Source organism: Streptopelia decaocto, assembly GCF_964273445.1.
Source record: "Streptopelia decaocto genome assembly, chromosome: 1".
Lineage (NCBI taxonomy): Eukaryota > Metazoa > Chordata > Aves > Columbiformes > Columbidae > Streptopelia > Streptopelia decaocto.
In genome coordinates this window covers 95,508,872-95,530,077 of record NC_138663.1, presented here as the reverse complement: position 1 = coordinate 95,530,077, position 21,206 = coordinate 95,508,872, and the positions used below count along the sequence as shown (strand labels likewise).

Genomic DNA, 21,206 nt, shown 5'->3' with positions numbered 1-21,206 from the left:
TATGAAGATTCTTTTATTTCTCCTGACACTAAGGAAAAATTATCAATTCTTTTAAAGAAAATAGTATACCAAACAACAACAAAAAAATCCTGCTGGTAGATGGGTTGCAAAAGTAGCTTCTGATTAGTCATTACTAAGCTATAATTTGCTTAGTAAAACTAAGACAGAAGCTAGTGAGGTATCTGTAAGTAGGACTACAGACTAAGATGCATTGTATTAAATCTTTGCAATGAGAATATGAGTAATATGGTTAAAAAAGAAAAAGCATTAAATACCAAAGAAAAACTTACTTTTTAGCGGGGGAAACACCTTATAATTAATAGTCCTTTTGGTAATAGCATCCATTAACGCATGATTACAAATATTTATAAGTTTATTCATATCTCACTTTTACAAGATGTACATTCATATCATGTGATTCAACATAATACACTTTGAAACTGGAACTCAACATGTCTGGTGAATTCATGTAGGAGCATGCTGGCATAACCGAAATCTAAAAAAAAGTTGTTTGCTTGTTTGCTTTTCTCTTTCACATTAACAAAGGGGTACAAACTTTTAAGACGAGTTGGTTTTGGAGATTTTTTTTCGTTTTAGCAATCCCTGAAATGTCTGTAAACTTAGACACACTGTGTGTACATAACCAAAACAATGCAATGGTACTGTAAATCGTACTGGCTGCTCATAGTTTCGCAAAAGCAACAGGTTGAAAAAATATAAAAATAAATGCAAAGCATTGTCAAATTTACACTCAACATAATTAAAATAATACACATTTAGAAATTTTCAAACAAAAAAATAAATAAAATATCCACATACATTAATACAAAGAAACAGAGATATTTGCCTGTCTGATGTAATTAATACATACCATAAGCCTAGATTCATGAAAGTATTGCCTTTCAATAAATATCTTCAGCTTCAAAATCTGATATTTTCTACATTCTTTGACTGATTTTAGTTAAATATCAATTTTCAATGTAAGGTGTATGAACTGCATCAAGTTTCAATTATTTATTGGAAATCAGCAAGTTTCTAGGCTGATTTACTAAAATTAGGCACCAACTTTTAGCATAAAATCTGCCTAACAGACAAACAAAATTTGAGGCATATCTGTTATCATACCCCTTTTGAAGAATGCCTTAAACACCAAAGCCTATGGCCTTCCACTGACCTGTCTAGAAAGGCCAACCAGCAAAAATATAACCAATATAACATGAGCCACTGGGTTACATTGATGAGACCCAGGTTGCACCTTTTAAAGATGTGGCTTAGAGATGCCATCTTACAAAAAGCATGAGTCATATAGCAGAAAGCTCTGTTTTTCTCTGGAGAGAGGAGATCACACTCTGTAGCACACAGTATTTCTTTTTAGTTTGCTTCCAAGCAATACCAGGCCTTCTCCAGCCCTACCACATATTACTGCAACCAGTAGAGATTTTCAAGAGACCAAATGAGAAGCTCTTGCCATGTTTGCCACAGCTATTTGGAAACTTGTTAGCCATGGGAATTCTGTCACATAAGGAAAAGAAAATAACGTAATGGGGTCAGTAGGCTGCTTACAGATGAGGAGTGGGGGTCACCTTGACCATCTTTTTTAACCAGGAACACAAAAATTTTCCAACCATCTTGGTTGTGCGCACTTTATAGAATTGAGTACAATTAGCAATTACAAGGACAACACCTGGATCATTAGGTATTAGATATTATAAAAATAAACACATTTCTAAGAAAGATGCATAATCTATATTTCCTATACCGTGAAAATTTTCCTCAAACTGAAGGGCAAAAAGCCTGCCACCTCCAAAGTAATAATGTCTCCAAAAACTAACATTTTCTGTTTAAAAATAAAATTAAAAAAAAAAAAAATGCCTATCACATTTGAAAGAGCAGAAAATATGTGTACTTTTCACCACAAAAAAAAAAAATATAATCATAGCCTGGGTTTGCCTTAGGGATCTGGATTACATGTCTATTGTATTTGAGTCAACAGTCCAAATGTGTCAATGTTATGTCTATTCAAAATCATATCTTATTATTATTTTATAGGCAAACATAGGACTAAAAGATATAGCAGATAAAGCATGCAAAGAATTGACATCAGCACACTTGTCTGTCTGAAAAATTTATGGTAGGGGAAATGGAAAATCAGGGTTTTCTAGCAATTTGTGCATGCTGTAAGTAACTCAGGTTTTTGCTTCTAGTCTTAGGGCTGCTGCAACTTGGCCCCGCTGAGTCATAAACCAAACTCCCGTAGACATACAGGGCCAGAGGATTGGGCAATAACTTCATGTTCTGTGAAAATAACTCACGGACACATTCTGTCACTCTGAGCCACATTCAATGTTCCCTTTAAGACTTTTGCTGAAGTCAGGTAAGGAGTTTAAATTTCTTGGAGCAGTTTTGAAAGTGTCTAGCACCACAAAGTTCATGGCAGATTATGATCTGGGCGATGCTGCTACATTACAAAAGCAAAAGTAACAATACTCAGTGCTGACAATGAGTGACGGAACCTGGCCCTTGATTTATATGCCTTAATTTCTACAAAAAATGGGGATAGCAATTCTTACCTACTTCATAATGGGTGAGGGTTAAACAATAAACATTAATACAGTGTTTTGCAAATAAACATTATATAAGTGCTAAGTATTATGATATTAACCAAAATGTCACTACATCTATATGACCCTACTAAGCAAAAAAACTTTCAGCATATTTTTTTTTCACATATTTCCAACTCAATAAAAATGAACCATGGAGTCAGCTCACTATTTTGATACAAATGGATGAAGTACTTGAGCTAATTTGACAATTCCAAAAAAGTCGGAGACTGATTTTTGTATTATGAAGGGGCCCATGTAATGCATAAAGCCTTTTTAATAGATTCGCTTATAAACAGCACTATTTGTTTGGCATTCATTCAAGTTTCTTTTCAAATACCAGACTAAACTTTTGAGGAAGGTTCTTTAGCAATCCACTTACACTAGATAAAGGCCTTCTCCAAGGGAACTCTGCCCAGTGGCTGCTGTTCTTGGAAATCTCACACTTCTCAAATCAAAGATTACACAAACATCAGGTGGACTCTAAATGAGGCTTGGCATGCCTGAGAATCTGAACCAATTACAATACTTTTAAATTTAACCACCTCACTATCTTATCTTCAACCTCCAACCTCCTCAAGGAAAATAATTAAAGAAACAGGAAAAAAAAAGACAAAGTACGCATTAACAGAGATGGAGTAGAGGCTATGGTCCAGATTCTCAACTTGTATGGGTCACTGAAGCTCCACGTGGTGAACAGAGTCACAGTGACTTACGCTTAGTGAAAGTACAGTCCAGTACATGGTAGTCCGGTTAGGATTTCTCATTTCTTCCTATCGATGTAAGGACAACAAGAAGAGGAGGCCACCTGCATGCATCATCCGAAACAGGGCAAAGCTTTTATACCACCACTGATGCAATCAGCCCATTCAAGAAATAAGCAAAGCAGAACCAGTTTTGGCTCCAGTGCTTGCACGGTGTGGCTTTTCATTTCCTGTCATGCTAAACGAAATGCAAGAGCAGCATGAAGCACCTTGGTAGATGCATAGCAACACCCTGCCCTTTCCCCCAGGCTGATCTATGGTACATCCTTCAAAACAAGCTAAGCTGATAAATCTTGCCATATTCTGCCCTTTTGTGGTAGAAGGCAAGACTGTCCTTGAAACATCCATTGAAAGCAATCAGAAAAAACTGTAAGAATTTTTGATTCTGAAAGATATAAGCTACACTAGCAGCCTTGTTTCATGTTAACAGGGAACTGTATTCATATTACCACTGTTTTTTTTAAATACAAGATGGAAGCTACATGTAACAACCTTTCTGAGAGAATTCTATAAGCACTTCTGCTGTGCAAAGGTAGAAAAGTTATTCCTGCCAGTCTGATGCGGATACATACTGCACATGCATCCTGTAACACTGCAAGTTGGGTAGCACTTCACAGCCTCACTTAGAAGTTATCTGAGAAAATTCAGATCCCAAACCTACAGCTATGACAGAGCTCATTCTATGGAATTGTTTGTGGGTGAAAATCACTCCTTTGGGAAAGTCCAGCACAGGACTGAAAAAGTCACTCAAGCATCTCTTAAACTCTAAAAAGAGGACTCAAAAGGGTAGTAATTAGGTCACAGATACAGATAACAAGCAGTCCCCACTCAATTGTAAGCTCTATGCCCTTGGTCTTCAACACTGTGCATCAAATTCTCCTTCCATGGCTGTTGGTCTCCCTGTATAACAGGTTACTTGTTATAGCCTAAAGCATATCCGTAGCAATGTTTGTTATTTTTTGGATCTGCATGTTAGAAGTGCTGGAAACATACCAAATATTTCTTATTTTAACCAGAAATTCCTACATCCTCAGGACTAACATTATACTTTCTAAGTAATGTTTTGTTTCCATAAGAATTGTTAATTGCCTGAGATTTTTGTCATATTTCTCAGCAACAAGTAACACTATCTTAATATTTTGGCCTTGCTTTAAAAAAGTACTGGGCTTTCACAGAGAGGTAGAAAAAGCTGGTAACATTTATCAGCTCTAGCGAACCCAAAATATAACTACCACTCATGTAATAAATAGAAGGGATATGGCACAACTTTCACATTCCAGAAATTTTCCTTGCTAGAAAATATCAAAACTTGAAGGAGAAACGAAAAAGACAAGTGTCTAAAATTCATCTACAGTATGAATTTTTGTCCTACAGCAATATTTGGATTTGATAAATATCAGCAAAAGCCAAAACTAGTAATGGATTGCTAAACGAGACATAAAAAGCAGGCTTAATAATGGTACTGTTGAGAGGATAACCTTACATCAACACAGGCCTTGGTAACAAAGGCAACAAATAGCTATCTTGTTAGATGTAGACAAGACCAATATTTGTACCCTCCTTTCTCTTCCCCACCCAAAATCAAGGAAAATAAAAGCCTACTTAGAAGTGAATAGCATAAAAAGTAAAAAAAAAAGGGGGGGTGTCAATAAACCCAGATGCTTTGGTAATATAATTTAAAGGATTTCCCTACTCCCCATCCTTTCTGGATTTACACTATTAATAGTTACTTTGCTTAAGCATTAGCATAAGACTTAGTGTCTAAATCACAGGCAAAAATTAAAATGGCCAAATATTGAACTTGTCCACCTCTACAAAACACTTCTGTGGGTTGGGGGGGGTGGTGTTTGTTTTCTGGTTGTTTTTTTTTATTTGCTTGTTGTTTTTGTTTTGTTTTTACTTAAAATGAAAGTGTCATATAGAGTTTTCAGCTTACTTCTCAGAAATATGGCACATTAACTTGACTAGAAACCATGGCATCTGCCTTTCCCCGTATGTGATACATATAATTTTATCCATTCATAGAAGACTCAGACTGTCATTTTGGCAAGGAGCTGCAATGTACCAGTCCAAGCATAAAGGACTTAAGTTATTGTTCTTGCAGAATTGGTTATTAACAGAATAAGTACGGCTATTTTTCTTTTATTCTATAATATTTACAGTATTGCACTTTACTGCACTTAATTGCATTTCACTAAAATTAATGCTGCATCAATATTATGCCTTAAAACCATATGTCCATCTTTGTTGTATAAGTCATTCTTTCTACATCCTGTAAAACAGCAAGATTTTAATTCAAAGATCCAGACATTTGAAAAAAAAAAAATATAGAAAAGTCGACCTGTTTCTATGGCACAATGCATCTTATTGAGTTCAGGTGATTCTGGCAAAACAGGCGCATTTCTTATTGTTCCCATCTTTCAAGTTATCACTAATGATTAGTAAATTCTAGTCTCTCTCTTTTTCTCCTTTCAAAGGACATAGCCATTTGAGACGCACATTTTTGTTATTGCTGCTTTTTTTTCTTTTTTTTTTTTTTTAAAGGAAAGAAAAAAACTGCCTTGCCTCAGATCTGAAATTCCACATTTAAATTCAAACCAGTTCTGCAGCAGCTCCTCAGTGATGGAAGAGATTCATGGCAGTGAAATAATACTGTTGGCAACAAAGAAATGTCATCTTTAATGGAGACCAGCCCCAAGGATTTATTATTTATTATTATTACTATTTGTTTTGTTTAGTTTCGTTCTAATATATTTCTGATCTTCAAAACGTGTTTTAGCTAGACACATGCACAAGGTAGCAAAACTGACAGCAGCAGATGACGTTATGCTGGAGCGATCACTTTTGCCAGGGTCAAAAATCCAAAGCGTCCCCAATGTTCACAGATTAACATAATTTAGAGATCGTTTCCTTTTTTTTTTTTTTTTTTTTTCCTCCTTTGTATGTGTGTGTGTTGGGTTGGTTTGGTTTTTTTTTAACTCTCCTTGTTCCCTCCTCCCACCTACTTTATCCTCCGCGGAGTCTCTGACTCGTGGGTGTGGGGTTGTTGCGTGTGTGTGTGTGTGTCCGTGTGCCCGAGGCGCGAACCGGGCGCCCTCGCCCCGCGGCGGGCGGAGAGTCCCCCGCCGTGTCACACGGCACCAACGGGCACCAACGGCCGCCAACGGCCTCCAACGGTCGCCGGGGCCTCCCTCTTCGCCCGGCTCCCCCGGCCGCCGAAGTCTCTGGGGGCGAGAGGTCAAGGAAAAGCGGCGGGAGGAGGCTGTCGCCGAGCGCTCGCAGACCTTGGGAGAGGGGAAATAAACAAAAAACAAACAAAAAAAAAAAACCTCAAACAAAATTAAAAAATAATAATAAAAAATAACAAAAACGAGAGAAGGCGGCAGGGCTGCTCGCCTGCGGCCGGGGAGGAGGAGGAGCCGGGGGTCAAAGTGGCGGTCCGTGCGGGTCACACACACGCCCGCCGCGGGCACCCGGGGCGGGGTGGGGTAGGGGGGATCCCGACCGAAGCGTGTCAGAGCCCCAGGGCCTCGGCGTGCTTGCGGGCCTTCAGCCGCAGGTCGGCGATGCTGGAGTTCTTGCTGTTGCTCTTGGCGGCGGCGGCCACCACGGCGGCGGCGGAGGCGGACTCGGCCAGGGAGGCGATGGGCAGCCCGAAGGGCGGCGGCGGGAACATCAAGTAGGGAGCGTGGGCCGCCAGGTGCGGGTGCAGGTGCGGGTGCGCGTGGGCCACGCCCTCCAGCTGCAGCTGCGCCTGGACCTGGGTCGGCGGTGGCAGAGACACGGCGTCAGCCCCACTGACACGGAACCGCCCCGCCCCGCACCCACCCACCCACCCACCCATCCATCCACCCCCGCCTCGACCCTTCCCGGGAGCCCGGCAGCTGAAAGAGCAACTTGTTAGCGGAGCCCACGGCACGCAAGGGCGGGGCAGGCGCGCAGCGTAGCAAATCTCCGCACCACGCTTACCCAGAGGCACAGAGACATTCTTAACCCCCCACCTCATATTAAAAAAAAAAAAAAAAAAAAAAAAGGCCAAATGCACGGGCGCCAACAAGCACTAAATAGCTAAATTTTTTTTTATATTTTTTTTTTCCAGGGATGTTTATTTATACGTTGCTAAAAACTCTTTGGCCACGGGTCCCTCATATACTGGGTTGGTGTTTGCTTTGGAGCTTTCTCGACCTACACAAACACCTTGGGTTGACTGAGAGATTTCAGCTCCGGGTAGGTTCGAGGAGGATGCGGGGGAGGGGGGGGAGTTTATTTATGTATTTAATTATTTTGGTCCAAATATGTCTTTTTAAAAATCAATACAATTAATCTGTCAGCTCCACGTGTCTCAGATGGAGAAGGTGGTGTAAGGTCCCTTTGGGCTGGGAAAAATCGATTCCCCGATTAATTGACCAAAAAAAAAAAAAAAAAGGAGGGGTAAGGGGAGAGTCAGAAACGGCGGTGAGAGGTGGCAGGAACCGGGACGGAATTTCATCTCCCTCGTCCCGGTTTCCCCCAGCGCTTTCCCCTGGGGTCTGTGCCTCGCTGCGTGAAGGACCCGACCCTGGAGCCTGCGCTCCGCCACTACCCCGGTCCCTGCTGGCCGGCACGGCGGCAGCGCCTCGGGGAGAAGCCTCCCCACCTCCTGGGCGGCCGCCTCCGTCGGAATAGGCCAGACGTCGACAGCCTGCCTGAGAAGTTGGGGCAGAACGAGAAGGCAAGGGTCCGCATAGTTCTTCCCCTTCGTAGTGGGTGGGAGACCCTCCCGCAGCGCTCTGCAGCGCCGGGCACAGTTCCGACGGGGACTGAAGCTACCTGGCCGGCTCTGGGCCAGAACGCTCCGTCCACGCACTTGCCCGGGCGACCACCGGCCCTGCCTGCACCAGGAAGACGATGCGCCTCCGGGAGGCCAGCCCCGGGGCCGTGTACCAGCCCGTCGCAACGGCAGCGGGGGGACCCGTAGCACCGGCGGCGCCTCCCGGGGCCGCGGAACCCCCCGCTCAGCCCCCTTCCCGACCCCGAGGGGCGCTGAGCTCCCGGCAGCCGGACGGGGGCTCCTTCACGAAGTTTTACAGCCTGTTTTTAATACGTGCCAACTTCTATATAAATGGCACTTGTAAAAGTGTCTGGCTTCCTCTCGTGCAAACGAACGGGGGTCGGAGCTTGCCGGGGCAAGGAAAATAAAACCGAAGCTAACTACCTGTTGGAAAGGCATCCTCAGGGCTCCCATATTCACATAGGGGGCCACTCTACAGGCGTCTAAATGGCTGGCGGTTCCCAGGATCACGCCTGCGGGGAGAGACAGGGCTGGGTGAGCGGTGAAGGCGCCCCGGGGCTTCGCGGCCACCGCTTCCCTGCCGGCCCGCACCCCTTACCCACCTTTGTGCATCTGGTTTTCCTGCTTTCGGCACTTCGCTCTCCTGTTTTGGAACCAGACCTGTAAAAAGAAAACAAAAAAAAAAAGAAACAAAAATTGAGGTAGACTAGGCAGCTCCTAAGGGCGGACTGTCTCGGGGGCTAGGGATGAAGGGCGAGGGACTTCGCACAACTTTGCTGAGGTCCTTCCTCGGGAGCAGCTGAGGGAAAAAGCTCAACTCTGCGGGGGGTGAGCCCCTCTATATGCTGCGGTGTGGCTATTTGGGGGGGGGGGGGGTCCTGCTTTTTGGTGTGGTTTCTCAGCGGGAGCTGAACCTGGGAGATCAGAAGCGCCCTCGCAGCTGGGGAGCCGGCGGGACGGCCGCTTCGCACCAGGTCTTCAAGGCCCCGTGTCCCACGGGCTGACAGTGGCGGTCCTTGTGCTACCCGTCTGGAGAGAGGGGTCACTCCCACTCTCATTTCAAATACGCCCACACGCAGACCGAATGGGACCCTCTCTCCCTTTCCAAGTCACACCTCAAACATGCCGGGAACAGCCGGCGTGGACCTGCTCAGACTCTGGGGTCTGGTCCTTAAGCGACAGGACCATCTGCCCCCAAGGTAGGCTTGGAAACGATTAAAATCTCTGAGAAGATGCGAGATACTGAACTTGCACAAAAGGGGCTGAATCATTCCCCTTTTCCCAAACGTGAAAAGAGAACAAAAACATGCTTCGGTAGACTTCTGGACAGACAAGAGCAACATCTTTACATGCTGGGATTCAAATAAGTGTTCTTGTACCTACTCGAGAAATGCCTGTAATTCAATAATCCTGCCACACTTCCAGCCGTTCTGACTCAAACAAGCGCAGAACTTGCAGTTGCTGCTGCTCCTCCCCTGCCTCTTTTCCAGGGCCATTTCAGACCTTATTACTTTTCCCCTTCCGACGTGCTTGGTTAAGTAGCCCTCCCCAAAGAATCGGCAGAGGCACGGACCAAAATATTTTGTGGACCCTTATCCTAACACCAAAACCTACCGAATACGGACAAACATTGACTTTCACAGCTGATAAAATCTTGTAGTTAAGTAAACACCTACAACCTTTGATGTTCTTGCACTTGCCAAGAGATCATACGGTTAATTAATACTAACTGCACTTCCTACATCAAATTTTCCCTTCAAGCTTTCTTCAATTGCCTTAATGATGGTCATTTACAACAGAGTAATTAGTGCAAAGAAAGGCTTCCAAAGGCATTAATTACCTCGGGTACCTAAGTGATTTTCTTAAGTAGGAATCGGCCTTCCCTGAATTGGAGCACAATTTGTCCTGCCTAGGGTGGCCGGGGGAGAGCGCGCAGCGGGCGGGAAGCGGCGGGCGCTGCGGGTACGGACCGACCGACACTCCTCGTCAGACTCTGCTAGCGCAGTCTTCCCCACCCTAACCCGGCATCTGGCTCCGCAGCCCGGGCCGGCTCGTTGCCGCCTCGCTGCCCTGAAACGCACAGCACAGCACAAGCCTCCTTTTTTCCGTACGAGCAAGACGCAAAGATTAACAACACGCAACGCTTCTCCTTTTAACGGGGCCGTTAGAGATTTATATTAAAAAAAGAAAAAAAAAAAAGCATGCAAAATATCATCGTGAGCAGAGACAATAATACATTTTTTTACGGTTGTAAATCCTTGCAGGAAATCTCCCTGTACGTGTTCCCCACTCCCGCCCCCCTCCACCCCAAAGGAGTATAAATTGTCAGGAGGAATTTAAGCAGCGTTTAAACAACTTCTCTTGCAAATCAGAACATCTTTCAAACAGAAATTATATTTAAATCTGGAAAACGAAGTGCCCTTTCCCTTTAGCTATGAAAAAATAAGGTTATGAGGAATAAAAGTGATGAATTAGCCACTGCGTTAAGCGATAATAAATCAGGCTTGGTGTGATTCACGATCAATTCCAATTAGTCTTGAATATGCTAAGTAAAGCACAGTACACTGTTTTAGACAGTTATTTCTTCATTAAGGATCACTCAGTGATTTCTTTCACAAATGCTCTAATCTGATTTCCTTTTGATTTCCATTAGAGACAGTGAATAATGACATTTAATTTAGCCCTGCACCATAAACCCAAAGATATTTGTTGTAATTGAATTACTGCCTGCTCCTCACTATGGTCTCATAACTTTCAATTATAACCCTGACAGCTGGGTGATATGAGTTTCCAGTACAACACTAAAAATAAAAGGTTAATAAGGACTAGCTACCATAGGAGCTTCAATTTATTTACAGCAAATTTCCACACTAAATTGAAACTATATCCTTTAACAGCAAGGGACAAGCGGTCCAGATAGGAATTAGAGAACAATTCTGAAAGTATTAAAAAAACCCTTTCCATTTTCCCGCTTCCCCCTTCTTTTTTCTACGCTTCCATTTCTTGATGGATGTCAAGCTCTCTGCTTATTTCCTAATTAATTATCCATTTCTCCTCTTCTCCCTCTTGATATGTCTTTTATTTCTAGCTTTATATTCATTCAAACTGCTTTTGTAAGTTTATTAAATTCATTTTTTTATCTCTCTCATAATCTCTGCCTGAATCAGTTGGGGTTTTTTGGGGGTGTTCTGTTTTAAGATCTGTAAGCACTTGAAGCACCAATTTTCCTGTAAGTATGAACATCCTGTTAAGGTGCTGCTCAGTAATAAAGTACTTGAAAGAAAGAGTGCAGAATTCAATTACAAGTAATTTATTTTTATAGAAACAGTACATCAAGGCCTTGGAAAGATATTACAGAGCCCAAGAAAGAAGATCTGGGAAGATGACATAAGAGTTGATGTCCCCTTCAGCAAAAGTTTAATCTTTTCATTAATTTATATGGTGTGGTTAGATCAATCTTCCAGGAGAAAGTAGGCCAGCAGCACTCTGAACCCCTGCAATATCCCCTGCAAGCCACCCTTTCTAAGGCAAATGCCCGGCACCATCCCTCATCCAGCTCCTTTTACACAGAGAGAGGCAAGAGCTGAGGGGAGAAAGGAGCCTTAAAACAAAACAAAACAAAAACAAACAAACAAACAAACAAACAAAACCTCCATTTATTTCGGGAAATGCCTCCAGGAGGCCGTTGTTTAAAGCGAGATAGTCGCTTACTCAGGCAAAGTCTTTCTGAGTGGGTCCAGGAGCAGCAGGGTCCTGGCCGTTTGCTTTCCACCGTGGGTCAAGGTTAAGTGGAGGAACAAGAAGACCCCTCTCTTTTCTTGTCTTCCCACTCTGATGGGAATAGGCACAAGACCGGGGACGTCCAATTACGCCCAGGTAACCACACACGCACCTTTGTGTATCCACACAAACACTTATAAACAGACATACATATGCATGTGCATCTCTTATCTCCAGGGTATGACGGCATTTTGTTCAGTGGAGGGGTTCACTGGGTGACATTTTCCTCTTGGGTTTTGTTTTGAGTCTGTTAGCCCAAGCACAGAGTTATAACCTAAGAAGATATTTTCTTCAGGTTTCTCCTGCTCTAGGCCTGCTCAGAGAGCCACAGGTTGCTTCTGTAAATTATTTCTATTTTTACATGACAGCTGTTTTGGGGATGCATGCCGAAGTGGCTTAAGGTGGGCAGGGGAGCTGGGTATTTTTCCCCTACATCAAACCGAAAACTGAATTTTAAAATAATCGATGTGGAGGCACCCGAACAGACGTCTCTGATGGCCCCAAAACTACAACAACCGGACTTATTTTCAAGGTTTCGAAGGTTAATTGGCATTTAGCTGTGTCTGAAACGTGATGGGAGGGACGCGGGGAGAGTCCACCAGATGGGGTGCCATGCATTCATACGCTTGCTGCGTGAATCAGAGGGGGCACCTTTCCCCCATCTCTGGCTAATCCTGTCCCTCAGCACCCAAACCGTCTAGCCTTATTCACGGCGATTGTTTTCTGGGCTTTTTTTTTTTTTTTAAACATAACGGTACCATAAAAGATATGCGGGAGGGAGGGGCGGGTAGGAGGGGGAAGGTGAGGATTAAGTGAGAGTTAGTGTCACATTTGCAAGAAAAACTACAATAATTAAAAAAAAAAATAGGAAGTTGCTCAGTTATTAAGAGACATGTCACCACTATCACCAACACTACCCCTCCATTCCCCCGCCCCCCCCCAAAAAAAAAATTAAAAAAAAAAAATTAAACCACTTTCCCAGGAAACGCAAGGCATGGGCAGATATTCACAGAGCAGAATTATTATTTGGCAGGACAGGTACAGCGGAGTTGCAACAGCTTCCCCATCACACGTGTCGTCTCTGCCTTCACCTCCCCGCTTTGGATGAAACGGGGCACTGTGCTGGGATCCGCTGGCAGTTAGGAAGTGAGATGAGGACGTTTCCAGGAACAGAGCCTTTCTCTTACCTGAACCCTAGCTTCAGACAGTCCCAGCCTCTGGCTTAGTTCCTCCCTCATGAAGGCATCCGGATAGTGAGTCTCATCAAAAAGTCTTTCCAGCTCATTCAGCTGCTCTAGTGTGAAATTGGTTCTGCTTCTCCTTTGTTTGAGCTTGGTCTGTCCATCTTCATCTTCTGACTTCACATCATCCCTCTTCTCTTTGCACTCGTAGATCCCTGCCGGGAGGGGGAAGCGAAAACGATACTGAGCCTCCCATCATACCTCTCTGAAGTTTCTTTCCTCAGCACCCGGGGATATCCCCAGTCCCCTCTCTTAGTCGCCCCCTCATTTCATCCCCAAACGCAGCGTAACCTGCAAAGGCAACCGGCGGGCGGGGGCGCCTGCAAAGGCAACCGGCGCCCCAGAGGGGCGAGAGGGGCCGGGGGCAGGGCCGGGGGGGTCCAGTCGGGCTGAGGGAGAGATCAACGCTGCCTTGCCTGGCTCATGCCCCATCAGAAAAAACATATATATAAATATAATTTTCTTTCCAGCATGAGGAGGAAACCGTGCAGCCGGTTGGCACGGGCAGTTTGGGGACGGGACTGGTAGGAAAACCATCGGCCCCCCGATACCTCCAGGCAGTAGAAAAAGGCGGGCTAAGGGAGTTTCTCCGTCGCCGTTTTGTCCCGAAGTAAAGAGGGTTATGCAAGAAGCTCCCCACCGCTGTCATGGCGAAGCCACGGCGGAAGTATTTGCCTCGTGAAAGAAACTTTCCATGTGCCTGAGACTGACACCGTTCGTCCCTCTCCCCCTTATCACCCCTCCTTCCCCCAAAATACCTGCCAGCGTGCGAACCCCCGGGGCAGCAGGCCTGCACGGCCCGGCGCGGGGCGGGGGAGCGGGTTCAAGGACCGTGGGTGCCTTGCAAGCTCTCTGAAAGAGCAAACACCACCCCTCCTCATGAAGCCCCACAGGGCTCGGGACGATCTTGCGACCGGAGGCAGCCGCTGTGCACGCTTGTCCCGGGAAGAGGGGAGAAGGGGTGTGGGGCAGCGGGGAAAACAGTTGCCCCTTTTGGTCTTGGAGGAAGAAGGGGGGATTTCGTGTTTTGGCTTTACAGCTTGCTTTCCTCCTTTTTGTTTTCTTCTCCACCTCGCCGCCCGCCGCCCCATCCTTAATGTAAGGCGACCTAAATCGTCGGCCCTTTTCTAAATCTCTGTAACGAAAGAGGAGAGGTGCTGGAGCAAGGGACACCTCTGGAGGCTGAACCGGTTCCCCGGGATCCCCTGCCTGCCCGGGGCGCCCCGCTGGGGTGGGCAACCAGCGGGGGCACCGGCGGAGTCCCGGGACAAACCTCCCCCAGCTGCGTCCTTTGTCCTGATTCACCTTCTAGACTTTGTAGGGCTGGGGTTGGGGAAAGCCACATTTGCAGATGATCCGGAATTAAAACCCTTTCCCCTCAACAAATACACACGTAGTTCGTCTGTATATATATATATATATATATATGTACGTATGTGCACACACAAGTGCGAGCATGCACATATATATTACCCTATATACTTAGGGGCATCCCAAAATCCAAATGGCTAGCTGCAAATCGTAAGTTAATTGAACGTAATGAAAAGTCCTGAACTGCATCTGTGCGTAAGCCAGACAGGGACTGAAGCCGAACTGCTCGTTTTCACTTCCGAAATGAAAAGCGTCCCTGACCGTAATCGCTCCTCCGGGCTCCCCATCTCCGACTCCGGGCTGGATATCGGCTGTATAAAACTTTGAGAAGGGTCTGGCTTCCGAAGGGAGGTGTTCGCTCGTTGGTTTTAATGGCATTTTGTTCTCATTTCTCCTGTAGGGAGAACCCCTACGAAAAGACGAGGGTGCTAACCCAACAAATGCCCAGGGAAAATTAGGCGCGTTCAAAAGCTCTGTCTGCTTTCGGACATCCGAAGCTACACCATGTCTGTGATAGGCATAAAATATTAACTAGCATATCGCTGGGACTGAAATCACACGCCAGAATCAGTTGAAATTAGACTGAAACCTGGCATGAATTTAAACTGTCACAAGCATCTCAGCTCTTTCCAACTCCTCCCTTCCACCCCCACCCCCAGCCCCTCTCCATAGATTAGATTAGCTAAACATACAAGCCAGAATTTCGATACACAGGGAAAAGGGGGAGTAGTAGAGATTTTTTTCGTTCATTCGCTTTTTGTTTTTTTTTAGATTTTTCTTTTCCTGGAGCATGCCCTGCTTTCATTTTTTAAAAACATCTCTTGACCAGAGAAGGAAAATCAGCAGTACTGAGCTTGTGCAGAAATATGTGTACCCGAATATGTGATTATACCCTGACCTTCTCTTTGGGGAGGGTGTGGAAGAGAGGAGGATATTAAATAAGCGTTTGGGCTGTAAATTAAATTGCCTTTCGCTCGATGTTATATTAAACAAGATCAAACGGTAGGAAACAGCTGAAAGACTGGTTGTTGTTCCCCAACCTATTAACCGTTTTTTATTACCCCAAGCTAGCCAGTAGCTCCCCAGGCAGGTCCACCTGTCTAACTTGCCTAGAGACACTTTCTCAACTTTCTAATCCCTCCCGCCCTCTCTATTTTCTCCTTCCCCTGCGACCCTATGCGGGGGTTTTAGCTTGCTCGGCCTAAAAATAATTTTTAATTTGAAATTTCTTTCCGCTAAGAGATGAAATGGCGTTTTACCACCAGGTCGGCTGTCCCCGCAGCCCGGGAGGATGCGGAGCTACCCTGGCCCAGGTGAGAAGGGCAGGCAGGGTACCGAGGGACCGGGCGGCAGGGCCCGCCGGTGCCTGTCTCGCAGGGATGCTCCGTCTCGCCCGGGCCCAGGGAGCTCCGCCACAGCCAGGCTCCTCTCCTCCTTCTCCTCCTCCTCGCCGGCCGCAGCCCCTGACTAGGACAGGCTGACCGACACAAGACAAAATGTCCAGGGAAAGCCCTCTCCATATCCAGCTTTCTCTCAGAAGAAGCAGCAGCATCCTGACGGCCCGGAAGCAGGAAGAACAGGTCTTCTGAGGCATAAAAACTCCCCGGACAAGGTTTCCTCGTACAAAAACACACAGATAGACAAAAATGTCTGACGTCCTGCGCTGCCCCATTCCCCCGGGCGAGTGAACGCCTAACGTACCGGATCGATTTCGGATGTGAAAGGGGCCTGGCGGGGATAGGGAGTGGGAGGACCGAAGTTGTGACTTATTTTTCACGGCTATGTTAACGTTATGCATGCAGGCATATGTGTTTGTAAGCGTGTGTTTCCGCCGCTGCGGGAGGGAGGCAGCCGGAGGAGGGAGGCAAGATGCGGGAGGCGAGCCCGCTCACCCGGCCGGGGCCGGGGCCGCGGTGGCCGGTTCACCCCGCTGCGGAGCGCCGGGGGCAGCGGGGGAGGCTGGGGAGGGGGCCGGGGCTGTCGGCGAGGGTCGCGGGGCGGAGGGCTCCCAGCTCCGATCTTACCTTCCGCCGTCCTGCCCGTACTGAACTCCTTGAGTTTGTCCTTGTCGCTCTCTACGTGGTCTTTGAAAAGATGCACCGGGCAATGATTGCTGCTCTCGGTCATGTCCTGCAGGTTAGAGTCAGAGTTTCCAAGCTCCCTAGAGCGAGCCAACCCACTCTCCAAAACTTCCCTGTACGTGATCGTCTCCTTCTTGCTGCTGCTGCCACTACCGCTGCTGCTCTCTTTGCTTTTCTGGTCAAAAGATTTTGATACAAAAGCCGTAAGTTCTTCCATGGCTGCCCGGTGATCTTATCCACAGAGATCCACTTGTTTTCAGTCGAAGATGTGGCCGTCCTCCGCACGCTGTTTTTGCACGTAGAAGATGGGCTGTATAGGGTTAGATCACTCCTGCTGTTATTTATGCCTTTCAATTTGAGATCACACTATTTATACATGGCTACCTCAGCCCAACCCCCAGCTCTCCCTGTCTCCAGCAATTACTGACTGCTCCATAGTCGCAGGCGGACTCCTAGCAGCTATCTCCCCCACCTCAGTCCAGCAATTGGCTTTCTTTTCATTTCATCACTCTTTGGCATCTTTGCACCTTGATTTAGGGACGCAAGGAGGCAAAAGCGAAAAAGAGGGGGAGAGAGAGAGGGAGGGAGAGAGAGGAATAAAAGGGAGGGGGGGCGAAGAAGAAAACATGAAAATAGGTATCTGCATTCTGTAAAGGGGTTGCAGAAATGAAAGTCGAGGAAGACTTAATTGATTGTAAGGACATCCCGTGCGTGGCAACACTGTGAGTAAAAGCGGACCCACAGCTAATCAAATAACTGTGTTCCTGCAATTAAATGTATCGCTGTCAAGAGGAAAAGAAAATGAGTGTTCAATAAAAAGGTAATGAATAAAAAGCCGGAGATGTGCATTTGTTGTAATCATTGGAAATGCTACCTGATTTGCCATTTAGCTAATTTCGCTTAATTAAATGGTCAAAATAATCAGCGAACCAAAAATGCTGTTTTGAAAGTGTTGCCTGTTCTGGCGGGTGGGTGGGTGCGCGGAGGGGGACGTGTGTTGCAGTTAAACAAGTTGCGAGGTGTCGCGGAGATCCGTGTCGGTGTGTTCGGAGGATTTGGAGGGGGTTGCTTGGCTGGAAGGGGGTTTTCCATAGGTAGGGGGGCTCTCCAGATGCGTGTAAACATTGCAGGTTCTGTTTTCTTGTTTACTGTTATTGTGTCATCTGAAGGTGCTGTTGGGAAAAATTATAACCTAAAATGTTTCTTTGAATGTAAAGCTGTCCTGCTGCTTGCAGCAGAGGGGTAATTTGTTAACACAAGGGCTTGTACAGGACAAATAGAGCATTAAATCGTCTTTAAAAAAAAAAAAAAAAAAAAAAAAAAAACAAACAAACAAAAAAACCCGAAACATAACCTGTCGGATTTAAGATTGGACTGGCAAAAACTCCCCCACCTTGTTCTTAGTAGACTGCTGTTATTTTTGTTGTACTCCCGGAATAATTATTACTCTGTGCGCTTGAATAGCTGCCTGAAATCCATCTCCAGATAACAGCGCCGGCATTTCTAGCGCCTCTCCGCACCGTTTGATCCGCAAGCGGAGTCGACTTTGCAGCTATTTATTTCTGTCTCTTTTCCTCGGGCTGTAACGCGAAGGGTTCTTTGGTATTTGGAGGAATTTTGTCTTCTGGTCGTTTGGCTTTTTACATCCTTCTCATTCCCTCACCTCGAGTTTGAGATAATCAGAGCCCATCATCACGCCACCCTCTGCTCTGATTCGCAACCAAAAGAGGCTCCTTGCTGGAGCAAGGGGCCATTGTTTCTTTTCCGGGGGAGCGTGGGACTGCTCTGAAAATTAGCAGAACATTAAAACACTAAAAATACGTTTAATTAATCCAAAGGTGCCCCCAGCACCAGAGTTAACACCTCCACAGGAGGAGGGGGAAAATAATAATCGAGGAAGCAATTAATAAAGGGCTTTAAAAAAAATCAATCTCCCCCTGTGCGAATTTAAAATGATTATCTATGGGACAAGGATTGATCATTTGATCTCGGCACTGCGGATATCCCTGACATTTATTATATTGCTGTGTCTCGGTGGCATCCTTCCTCCAGAGTTCATTTAACAAGTAAGGAGCCGAGGAAGCCTTACAACTTAACAAACAGGTCTTGTCATCGCGAACGCCAATCAAATCCGAGGCTCTAATGTATATCACACGGCACCACATAAATAATAAAGGCAAAGGATAGACGTGGAAGTAACGTATGGCTAAGAAAAGATTCCGGCACGACACGCTGCTTGTGCCTCTCTCATGCAGTCTGTGTGTGGGGGTGGTGGATTGTCACACACGCTGTTTGGCGCGGTGCGAGGCTGTTAAGGACACACGGACACGCGGGGACACAGGCACCCGTTCCCGCGGTGGAGAGGCTCCACGGGGCTGCGCTGAGGCTGAGCTGCCGCCGGGGAAACTTTCCCCAGGGCTCGCTCGGCATCGATCTCCTCCCCCGTCCCCCTCCTCCCCGGTGCCCAGCCTCCCTCTGCCTCCCCCGCATCGAACAGCAAATAAGGATAAATATTTACTAACTCGGCTTCCCCAGCCCCGGTGAGGCACAGTGCTCTTAGGCTTCGCCGAGCTGCCGAAGTTTGCATCCCCCTCCGCCGGATCCCCCCCTTTCCTCCCTGTCGCCCGCGTCCCTCTCTCGTCTCCGCGGCTCCCCCGCCGCGCCCAGCCCCACGGCTTCAGCCCACGCGAGCGTGAGGCCGCGCTTCTCCCGGAGACCCCCCGGGTCCCTCCTGCCACCGCCGGGGCTTCTGCCCCCAAGAACAGCGGCAAATCCTAGCATCCTAAAACAGAAGTAAAAAAAGCTCTATTGCCTCCCCACCGTCCCATCCCCATCCCTCCCCCGCCCCCTTCCCGCTTTCCAGCAGCGCGGGGTCTCGCTGTGGGAAAGCCGTTTCCCCTCTCGGCTCTCGCAGCCCACGGGGCGCAGCTCGGCCCGGGCGCGCAAATTGCGCGGCAGTCCGCGACCGCCGCCACCCGCCACCCCCGACGGCAGCGGGGAAGGCCGCCGGGGGGGAGCCCTGCAGACGGGGGGAACTTGCCTCAGACTCACTCCGAAAGCGAAAAGCGAAACAAAGCACCGGAAAGGGAAAGGGGGGGGGGGGGGGAAAGGGGAAAAGGAAAAAAAAGAAAAAGCTGTGTAAATCGCAACCTTCCCCGGGGATCCGGCCACCGCCCCACGCCACGGGAGCAGGAGGCGGGGGGTGCGGGGGCGCGGGCAGCCCCGTGGGCGGGCACGTCCTCACTGCGCTCTCCCTGCACCGCGGAGCTTTGCGCGGAATAACGGGCCCGTCCCGTCCCATCCCTATGGGGCGGCGGGGAGCAGGGGGAGGCGGGGAGCGTACCCAGCCCCCCGCCCCCTAGCCCCTGGCTGTGTGGACATCTAGGACAGGGTGGTGCGGATATGGGCAAAGGTGGGGGTCATTGTTGACCTCGCTACACATTTTAGCAGCGGGTGCATGGGGGAATTACACATTGCTGTTCCTGATAACGGGCTCGGGAGGAGGGATGGAGGGAGGCGGGGAGAGAAGGAGCTGCCGTCCAAACCTCATTCCCTTGCAGTCACCGAGCTCCTGAGACCCTGTTGCAAAACTAAGAACTCACCAGCGCCGCTCAGAGCTGCCCCCGGCTCAGCTCGGCACCCCGATTACCCCTTTGCGGCGGTACAAGCCACCTCGCTCTCCCCGACGCCCCCCTTACACTCCCTCCGAGGGCGGGGTATCAGCGGCGTGTTAAGGGTTCCTCTGGCAGCGCGTCCTCCTGGGTCATCTGCGGGGCACTGTACCCCCATATCCTGCGTCTCCCTCCTTGTCGCCCCGGCGCACCGAACAGCAGCCCTCTTCCCTACTGGGAATCTTAACTGGGCAAAAGCGTGGTGGGGTCCCATTCATTCCACTCCGCTTTCTTTCCCATCTCCCCACTTGCCCCACCGTCGGCCCTTACGGGGCTGAGTCCCCTCCGGAGACCCGAGCCCGCCTCCTCCCCGGCTGCCGCTCCCCGCAGCCCCCGAAGCCCCGGGGTCCCGGAGGGGTGCACAGAGGCTGCCGGCCGAGGGGAGCCGGGGGTGGATGGCCCCGAGTGCTCAAAAATGGGCAGGAGTGTGAGGCTTAGGGTTAAGGCTTGATAGCAGGGAATCTCGCTCTGCCGGGGAACAGCCCCGGGCCAGGTACGGCAGAAAAGCTTTTATTTAGCGTGGTGTCGATACATGTGCTGTTTTTTTGCTCAGCTTTCGAAGGGATCTCTTGACCACTGGGAGTTTTTCTCCGAGTTAAGCGAGAGGAATAATTATGAATGAGTTTAAGCGTTGCATTAGCTTTAAGCATTTCCAAGGCAAAGTATTGGATTTCATATTTATAAGAGGAATTTATATTTGTACATTGACTCATGGTATGACGTAGGGCGAAACTGATCTCCTCTACCCCCCCTCGCCCCCCCGCTTCAGCTTATTTTCGTCGAATTGGAGTAAATAAGCAAACAGAAAAAACATCGTTTTAATCCACACTTTAATAAGCTCTGACCTGAAGAGGAAGATTTTGTTGAGTAGATATCTGAGTCCTCTCTCCCCATCTCCATCCCTCCCTCCCTCTCTCCCTCCCTCTC

The 21,206-nt window shown here is 47.6% G+C and overlaps 1 protein-coding gene across 5 annotated transcripts; it reads right to left on the bottom strand.

Annotated features, from left to right (window-relative positions):
• Window positions 1–355: 355 nt before the first annotated feature.
• Window positions 356–20,400, bottom strand: SHOX (SHOX homeobox). 5 transcript variants are annotated; one of them, XM_082055150.1, is made up of 6 exons: window positions 20,307–20,400; window positions 16,552–16,918; window positions 13,103–13,311; window positions 8,738–8,795; window positions 8,559–8,647; window positions 356–7,124 (listed from the first exon to the last, which is right to left on the bottom strand). In XM_082055150.1, exons 2-6 carry the CDS (start codon window positions 16,823–16,825, stop codon window positions 6,879–6,881), a joined length of 876 nt encoding a protein of 291 aa, XP_081911276.1. In that variant the 5' UTR covers window positions 16,826–16,918; window positions 20,307–20,400; the 3' UTR covers window positions 356–6,878. The 5 variants fall into 5 exon arrangements, with proteins under 5 accessions (XP_081911276.1, XP_081911274.1, XP_081911273.1 ...); XM_082055148.1 differs by lacking the exon at window positions 20,307–20,400 and adding an exon at window positions 19,759–19,880; XM_082055147.1 differs by lacking the exon at window positions 20,307–20,400 and adding an exon at window positions 19,649–19,767.
• Window positions 20,401–21,206: the final 806 nt, after the last annotated feature.